The sequence below is a fragment of the Chenopodium quinoa genome, unplaced genomic scaffold (genome assembly GCF_001683475.1).
Source record: "Chenopodium quinoa cultivar QQ74 unplaced genomic scaffold, ASM168347v1, whole genome shotgun sequence".
NCBI lineage: Eukaryota > Viridiplantae > Streptophyta > Magnoliopsida > Caryophyllales > Amaranthaceae > Chenopodium > Chenopodium quinoa.
The window spans coordinates 3,682,693-3,692,660 of record NW_018745170.1 but is presented as its reverse complement, the minus strand read 5'-3'; the positions used below and the strand labels follow the sequence as shown (position 1 = coordinate 3,692,660).

At 35.7% G+C, this 9,968-nt stretch overlaps 1 protein-coding gene across 1 annotated transcript; it reads right to left on the bottom strand.

Annotated features, from left to right (window-relative positions):
• Positions 1-411: 411 nt before the first annotated feature.
• Positions 412-9,258, bottom strand: LOC110710278 (ABC transporter D family member 2, chloroplastic-like). The gene is made up of 10 exons (XM_021888551.1): positions 8,822-9,258; positions 8,492-8,678; positions 6,293-6,360; positions 5,168-5,494; positions 4,905-5,069; positions 3,060-3,288; positions 2,213-2,460; positions 1,833-2,118; positions 1,159-1,427; positions 412-951 (listed from the first exon to the last, which is right to left on the bottom strand). The coding sequence occupies exons 1-10, from the start codon at positions 9,089-9,091 to the stop codon at positions 760-762; spliced, it is 2,241 nt and encodes a 746-aa protein (XP_021744243.1). The 5' UTR covers positions 9,092-9,258; the 3' UTR covers positions 412-759.
• Positions 9,259-9,968: the final 710 nt, after the last annotated feature.

Here is a 9,968-nt window from a genome sequence, read left to right as displayed (position 1 = left end):
ATTTATTGAGCTAAAAGTTGAATTCACTTTATAGGTCTTATTTTGGCCATTATATTAATCATCACTTTGGCAATTTCTGATTCAATTACACTCTTTGATTCATTGAGAATGTACCACATACTTGTCGGAATCCACCCGTTGACTCAATTTTTCTAACGTTAACCTCATGTGAGTGGCATGTATTTTCCATTTTTAACATTTATTGGCAAAAAAATACCTATGCAAGTTTCGCACAATTTATTAAATCTTAGATCACATATTCGCACTTATGATATACTAGTTGGTCAATATAAAAATGAATCGGACAATTTTAGTCTTATATTGAGTTGGATCGCTTTTGCCAATTCTAAGTGATTCATGATTAAGGCTTTTAATATATAACCCTAGGCCGTATATCACGATCGAGACCACACCGAAAACGACTTAACTTTTCCAAGTCTGACTAATAGATCATGTATGTCAAAGAATTTAGGCAAAAAAGAGGAAAACAAACATATAGGGAATTACCATGAATGTACTATTTACATCAAGAGACTCAGAATTTTCTTTCAATTTGACTACATGAGGAAAACCAAAATCTATTAGCCTTGGACAATCTAATTAAAGCATACCCAGGCGCCAATTTTTTACTATCCCAACTCCAAAGAGGCACCCCGCTTGCTTGTAAATCTCCCATCATGGTTTCAAGTAGAGTGGCACGGCAATATTACAAAGGCGTGTCATGCCGTCATCCAATGAAAACCCTGAATTTCAAATAAGCTACAATCCTATTTCTGACAATCTAATCCTTGCTTCTTGATTTATAGGCTTGATGGTCCAGTTGCGTTCAGTAGATTGTGGATCCATCTTTCTTATATTCAAAACCTTGCTGTGATAGTTTATCAATGATCTTCGGTGGCCAATACTAACATAGGTTACATCAGCAGCTTCAATCAAGCGGTATAGATGATCCTGAGTAGAGACAATAACAGCATTAAGCTTAAATTAGCAAGATGTAAATATACATCAAGTTTTAAACATGATCATTGGCCAGCATTCCGCTTTCTTATCAACACTAGGTGTTGCAATGGAGAGAAAAGCAATGATCATTAGATTCATATAGTTTAATATCAGATGAAAATATCTTAATGACAGGAAAGATTTGTTCCTAATGAATACCTCATTATCCTCATCCAAAGCACTGGTAGATTCATCCAGGAGGATCAGATATGGTTTAGCAAGCAGAAGACGTGCAAAAGCAAGGCGCTGTTGCTCACCCAAGGAAAGAATACTCGACCATTCATAAGTTGAATCAAGACCAAACCGAGGCACTAAATAGCCAAGGCGAACATCCTCCAATACTTTTATTAGATCCTCGGTAGTAGGCTTAAGTGACCTTGTAAAAACACAGCCTGACCCCTCAGTTTGCAGCAAGAAAGGTGGGCAACCTACAGCATCATGAACAACTTCAATCTTGTTTCTAGAGAGAGATCAATACTAAGAAAGCAACCCATAATATAACAAGAAAGTTAGCAGGAATTGTGGTCAATTTGTGCCGCAGCCAGTGCTCAAAACATTTTTTCTTTGACAGAACAATTTCACTGAAAATTTGACATCTGGAACAGGATATGCAATCAAATTTTCATGACTACTGAAATCAAACTTGTGATCAGCATTCCCAAAAATTGTGGCAGACTGATAGCAACACCATGTTCCTTCAGCCTAATATTCAGTTCAGCCGCCAAATCCTTTTTCTTTATATTTTCAGTAAAGGAGGAGGAGGAGGGGGGGCGGGGGTGGGGGGGGGGGGGGGCGGGTGCATTTCTTGAGTTATAACACTTCTAAGTGCTTACCAGTTTGCTCAACCCCATCTGAAGTTGGAATTTCAGCCCATGTTGGATAAAGCAACTGCTGGCGCAGGGAGCCCAAAACCATATAAGGTTTCTGGGGAAGGAAAAATATACCCCTAGAAGTTCTATTCTTAAATGGATCACTTTCTTCAGCATTTTCATGTGTAGAGATAGATTGGTGATCATCCGATTCTTTCACATAAAATGTGATTTTTCCGCTTCCAGAAGTCCAAAGACCAGCCATAGCTCTTAACAAAGAAGTCTTACCACTTCCACTAGGCCCAGTTATCTGTAGACATAAGAATGAGCCTGTAATTAGCATATTCCAAGCTGACTACTTACAATAGCAACAGAATCAAAGTAATGCCAGATTTGTTATTTACCAACAGATTATCCTTTTCGTTAATTGACAATGTTAAATCCATGAGAATTGTAGACTTTTCTGGAGTCACCAGAGTCAAATGCTCCAAATCGACCAACTTTTTACTACTTCCTTCGGTCAATGATCCATTTGAATCCAATAAAGTCTGAGTTGTTGGACTTGTCACATTCTGATAGATAACATACACATTACTTGTTGAATCAGTGAGGTTTTCTGAGATGTTACTATCAAGAAGATCATCAAATTCGCCTGCGCAAGTCAAGAAGCCAAAATAAACCATCGCAAACACAAAGCTCATTATTTTTAGAGCAGAATTAATGTTCAAAATGACTTCAGGAATTAATGATTCAACATATCATGGGATCACTCTCTGGAAGAATAATCAGCACGCACAGAGCTGCTGTTTGAGCTCTCCACATACCATATCAATGTTCACATAGTTTAAAACTTATGAGACTGTAGTACAAACAGCACTAAGAAAAACGTGGTTTATTCAGACTAGGAATATATGATTACAATTATAATGGTTATTTCATTTGTTGGAACATATAATGTTGCTGTCGGACATAGTATGCTGGGTAGGCAGCCAGGAGTAGAGCTGCATGGGCACTGCCCTCCCAACTTAACCATACTCTAAACTGGGTCTTGTTAATGCTGTTGTATTAAATTATTCAAGGATCACAAGATATATATATATATATATATATATATATATATATATATATATATATATAGGAGAAGCAAATGCTAGCAACAAGTGTTTATATATAAAAATAAAGGCAGCTCAGTCATGAGGCTATCTGCATGCAAGTTAGCTAACTGCAGATATACAAGGGGAAATTTGATACCTAGACGGTCAATCACAGCAGAGAAGGCACTGATGGCTTGAAATTGATAGACAATGAGGGAAACATCTCCAAGGATGTGGTTAAAAGCTGATACGGACTGATTAATGACACCAAATTCAATCTTTCCAGAAAAATACAAGGGTGCAACAACTGCTGCAGGAAGGATTTGAATAAAATACCGGTAACCACTGGTGAAGAAATCCAGGTTTCTCGAAGCTACCAACAGGCGCTGCAGCACAGCCAAAAAAACATGAGATTAATGATGACACACTGACAACAGGAGTTTTAGTTCCTAGTAAATCTACATATTGCATTTTTATCATACGGAAGACATTTTTAAGCAAATGAAGAGAAATTACAAGTGTCCAATGCAGTGGATAAGACAGCTCATCTATATGGTTCAGAAGTCATTTTCTCCAGCATGAAACACATCATAATTTTAGTAGCAGAACTCCACATTGACAGCAGTGGTATCCAGACAGGCTGGTCAGTTTCATATTGATAATATAGGCAAAGTAACACAGCAAGCAGGACATGTGACAGAAATAACCACATTATCCTTTTTTTTTTTTTTCTTTTTTTTCTTTTTTCTTTTTTTTTTTTTTTTGAGAACACTAACCACATTATCTTGCAAAATGGAGATCTTTATTAATGTAGGGCCTCTACATGTAGAAACACAACACTTAGTAAACATAATGAAGAATGGTGAGCTAATTGCAACTTAGTATATGCAATTCCACTTTTTAAGTCTTTTATAAAATTATAAAGGGATATGGTCTCATATAAGGATATGCAAAAATCTTCAAGAACCCTCATGTTTGAGAGATTCGCGTAAAAACTTTGAGGTCAATGTTCAATACTTAATTCCCATTCCCTTTTGGTGCCCTTCTCACCCTCACCCATTTGCTGCCTCCCATCAAAATCCAACAACAGCACAATCATCATCATCGCTCTTATTCAATCTTCTCACCCTTTAATCTTCCATCTCCTTCTCAACCACAGCTCTAAACCACCTCCAACACTCAGTGTACATCACTTTCTACCCCAATAACCCCATGGCAATTTTGAAGACGATTAGATGAAAGAGAGATAAGTCATCACTAGAGAGAGAGAGAGAGAGAAAGCAAGCATAAATGAATCAACACCAAGAAAAAAGAACAAAGCTTTACTCTGCATTAATGACTGAAAAAAGGCATGACAGAGGAGGCAAGAAGTAAAGTAAATATAAAGCAATAGCAGCATCGCCTGACAAAACTCAAAAGAGGAAAGCAGAACTCCAATGCTAGACAATGCAAAGAAGAAAGTGTGAATCATTTTCAAATGTATTATAATTTAATGCACTCTAGCCTATTATCTTGCAAATTAGAAGTAATTGTCAATCTCAACCAACTTTCAATATGCGTTTATGACTTATGTTAGTTATGTACCAAAAAAATTATTGGCATAACATATTTGATGACTGCTTACACATATTTCACTACACTATGAATAGCAAACTGAAGACCCCTCTCAACAGCTAGCTTTATCATATCTCATATTTAGGGAGCAAATGAGTTGACCAAAGTAAGGATAAAGGAAACAAATTAGAAGAAAGGGCTTCTAGGACTCTAGGTGCATGTGCATCCACTCAATTAATCAGACACTAATCCTGAACTCCCTGCATATTGGTTCTGTGAGATAAAACTTTTTCAGTGGTACTTCATCAAGACAAAAACTAGACACTACAAGGCGGCAACTCACTTAAGTTTTTCTTTGAAGAGCAGAGAAGAGTAGAATTGCCATCAGAAAATACATTGCACACAAAGACCAGAGACAAAAAAGATGATAAAAGATGAGAATCCTTACAGTTAAATTTTGAAAAGCACTGCTGAACCTTTGAACTAGCATTTGCAATTCATTTTCCTCACCACTATAGAAAGCAATTGATTCTGCATTTTCCCTGACACGAACAAGTCCATAACGGAAGTCTGCTTCCTTTTTCTCTTGCAAAAAGTTCAAATTCACCAGTCCCTGAAATCAAACATAATGGATCAATAAACAATCAGAGATGAGAATTAAGCAGCAAAATAAATTTTTTAAAAAAACAATTATTGAAACAGCCACATTACCTTTCCCAGAAAAATACTTATAGCTGTTCCCCCAATTGAGTATATCAGAAGAACAATAAATAGCGGAGGATAGATGCCAAATAGTATGTTACTAAATGATATTAAATCAATTGCAGCATTAAACAATGTCAAAGAGAAGGCAAGTGCTGTTCCTGTGAATGTACTCAGATCATCAACAATCCGTTGATCTGGATTGTCAATCGTTGACTGTGACTGAATTTTGTAAAAGCTCTGGTTTTGCAAATAACGCTTCATGTAAAAGGTTGTCATCCAAGATCTCCATCTCAAAGAAAGGGTTTCTTTTGCATAATCTCTCAATACAAAAACCTGCAAAAATGAATCCTTTTATTATCAACAGAATGACAGGCGACAGCTGGTAGAATTACTCGAATACAAACACTATAGCCACCTACAAGCACAAATTATAGTTTATCTGTTCTCAGCTCAGTATAAATTGAAACTCAAAGCACCAGAAGGGGAAAAAAAAAAAAACAAAAATACGAAATGAGCCACCAACCATTAAATAAAAACTTCATTTTCCCACTAAATATGTAAGATATAACACTCTTTGTTTTATCTTTGATATAAAGGAAGGATATTAAATAAATTTAAAAGCTCTGTAGAAAGTTGAGAGTGTTCACACATACTTATTTCTCAAGGAAAAATCCATATTACCTCCATTCATATAATGCTGGAAGATTCTCTTCAACATTATACATTGAAAATTTGCTTGTGTAAATAAATTACTAAGGTAGTGTCATCTTCGTTTGAATTTCACATATTTTATCTTATCCTATTAGCCCTAAACCTATCTTATATGAACTTAATAGCCCTTTTTCTTACCTTATCTAAACTTATTAGCCCTTACATTATCTTATCTAAACTTAACAATCCTTGTTTATGTGAGTTCATTAGCCCTTATATTACCTTATGTGAACTTATTGGCCCTTATATTGTCTAAACTTGTTAGATCTGAAATAAGTGAAAATAAGGTGGGCAGACTTTCTTCCCTGAAAACTTCAACTATACAAGCATCAGTACATTACAGCTACACACTAAACAACCAGTATAAAGAAGAAAAGACTGGCTAGACAGTACCTAAATAAAGTTGAGCGATGTGCTCACCGGAATGCCAACAGAAAACCCGCCAAGGTAATATAATAGCTGCTTCATGAATTGGTCTTGATCTTTGTCTGGAGAATATAATACCAAAAGATGCATCAGTAAGCCATTCAATTGTAGTATAATCTGACAATCCTAAGAAAATGAAGCCAATAAAACCAATAAAAAAAAAAAATGACTTTCCCTCCATTCCTTTTTATTCTTTACTTTTTGACTTTTATGGTCAACTTTAAAAAACTTTGACCTTAAAAACGCACTATTATAAACACCAAAACCATAACATGTGAGATCTTGTTAGCTTTGGCTTGAAATACATTTCATAATATGTATTTTAAAATTTTTACTCAAGACTACTGAATATGTTCGTGGTCAAAGATGTGCATTGGAGATTATAAAATTCAAAGCATAATGAATAAAAAGGAACTGAGGAAGTAAAATAAAAATAATAATGATAATCATAAAATATTGTTGCACATATTCGCATAAAAATGATTTCCAAACTGTTCTACTCTAGGATTTTACGATTGATGATTCATCATCCAATCATATTTTGAATTGTCTAATCTACAACAGCTATGGTTGAACTTCTAGTGAGGCATCAATGACTCCAACTAGATGATCACTGCATGCTTCAGAGGAGACGATAAGGGACTCGAGTATTGAGAGATAATGCAACAATGTATACAACTCTTTATGTGGTTCGTCGAAGAGTTTGGCAGTATCTGAGCAGGCACATAAAGTTTCCTAAGAGAGACAGAGTGTGGAAAATGAAATTCAGAATAAATCACTTAAGGGATTATCCAGAGAGTGCTAGCCTCCTGCTCACCAGACAGCAAGATCATTGTTCGATCATTAATGATCTCAACTGGCAGGCTAGAAATTGATAAATTCCAGCAACAAAAAACAAAGTAACCATGTACAAAGCATCTTATGGAGTAATTCATTAGAAATCAGGTGAAACCTCCTGAGTGGACGCTGGAGAATACACTCCTCAGCATGGGTATTTATTCTAAAGCTTCATCAATCTGTGAATCAATGATGTACTCAAAGTGACAGAACATCATAAAGTGCACTATAACTCAATTTATATTTGAAGGCTGTGGCCGAGATATACATTTCGACTAAACTAGACAGCAACAATTGTCATGTCTAGTTGAAAATACTGGACACAGTGGTAGTACAACAGGTTATGTTGACCTAAGATTTCAATGTCCTTCAATTAACTCACAACTCAATGTATTAATGCTATCTTTTCACACCGTTCTATTGATCTTAAACGTGTTGATTTGCATTCCTGTGATGCTACCAAAGATAAATTAAGATGTTCATGAACATTCTCGATTTTCCATTATTTTACTTTTCTTGTGCCATGAAGGCACACAAAAGATGCAATCCTTGTGATAGGCTAAAATTTTAAGTCATGAATATCCTAAATTCCTAACTTATGAACGCGGTGAGGGGGGGGGGGGGGGGGGTGGGGTTGTGAAGAAAAAGAACAATGCATGAATCCTAACAGCCCGTTTGATACACAATAATTCATGGAAAGTCTCATGTCAATTTTTACAATAATGCTTTCCTATCCCCAAACATCTCGTCCTTCATAAATATATTATATATACTGTATTCCCTACACTCTTAAAGATGGAGACATGGAGTCTCATTATCATGACACTGGTTTAGGACTTTCCCTACAATATTGTAGCCCTTAGAGTGCATGCATATTGCACGGTACAGAGATAGGCATTACTCCTAGGCTCCTACCACTCTTGTCACTAAGAAACAAAAGATGTGTCGTGTGTACCAGCCCACTCCAACCAATATGGCAACTATGCATAACTTCTCCATTTTTACAAATCTTCAACACCAAGAATATATTATCTTAACCCAACTTTGAATCTTCCAATATACATAAGCACAATTGTACTCATTATATTCAACATCCAGCTCTACTAGCTAAGTCCACATAAACAGATCAATTTACTTATCCACAATATTTTATTTCAGACAGAACCACACAAAGGCAGTGATGTAGACAAGATTCAATCTCATGTCTTGAGTAGCACCCTGAGACCAACTAAGCTAGGCCGCATCCACATAGTTTGTTCATTAGTTGAGAACACAATTCCATCATTAAGAACACATCCCAATAACAGCTAAACAAAAGAAAAATTGAAAGATAGTAGAAGAAAGTGTACTACTCACTAGCAAGAGCATTGTAGAAATCACGGCCAAGAAAACTGAAAGCAACGCTAATACCAGTAGTCCCCAAAGTCAAAGCAAAAACAGCAGCCAATTGCAATCTAGCTTGAACTTTATCTTCTGATGACCAATATGGTTTTGCCACTTTCAAAAACCTCCTATACAGTGTACCAACATCAGGCAACTTCCTCTGCAATTTCATCAAAAAAAAAACCATTTTATCAAATAATCTCAAAACCCCACAAAAATTAAACAAAAACCCATCAATAAACTGTCAAAAAAACAAATCCAAAAAAAAACAGAAATAAGTTAAAAAAAAAAAGAGGAACTAACAGCATCAGAAACAGGCGAATTCGAAGAAGAAGAGCATTTAATACTAGAATTCCTTTTCTGGGGTTTCAATTTAAGGAAATGGGTACATGTAAATGGGATAAAATAAGAAGACTTAATTGAATTTGAATGGCATGAAGAAGAAGATGAAGATGAAGATGATGAAGAAAGTGAAGATTTTCTCCTAAGAAGCGGCATTGCAGGTGAAGTGTAGAAGTTGGAAATTGTAGTACAAGGAAAAGAGGTGAATGAAGAAGAATGAAGAGGCAACATAATGTAATGTATTTGGCGGTTTATGAAGAAAGGCAGTTACGCAGAATAGAAGGTACAGGTGCAGGTGCAGCTCGTGTAAGTGTGTGAGTGCAGGAAAGGAAAGAGGAGAGAGAATCAAGATTTGTTAAGAGGTGGGATTTTGTGACTCTGCTATGTTACGTGTGTGGCTCTTGTGGAGTTGTGGTTACTACACTTCACTCCTTATTACTCCTTGTTTTTTTGGCAACTCATAGTCTCATTTACTTGCATGAATGAAATGGGGAATTTGTAGCTCTTGATCATTTAATAATCTAAATGAGACTATGAAACAAATATACAATGCGATTATGATGCAACGAAGTCGATGATAGATTAGCTAATTTGTATAAGAGCACCCATAATGGTGGGCTAAAGAATTGCTCATGGGCATTTTGGTGGGCAAGCATGTCATTGATTGGATTACAATGGTGGACTAAAGAAAAGTTGCCCATGGGCATGTATTCATTTGCCCAAAACTTGGGCAAAAATTGGGATGAATAGTAAGATGGTAGGCCCCACATATTGCTGATGTAAATAAAAAAAATTTGGTGGATGTTGCATCAAAATTTTGGTAAGCGAATGGTGGAGCACCACGTGGCAGGTTCAGGTAGCTGACCAATAGGAAAATTGTAGCCGTTGCCAACGGTAATAATGTTTGTAATGTAATTTCTGAAATAAATATTTATTAAAAAAAATAAAAATTTACCAACGATCATAAAATTTAATTCTCTATAAATAGACATGCATTTTGGTATACACGACACAAATAAAAAAATAAGTTACACAAATTTAGACTAGTTTTTATTTATTTAGAGTAATATTGTTAAAATATAAATGAAATTAATAAATAAAGAAGTGT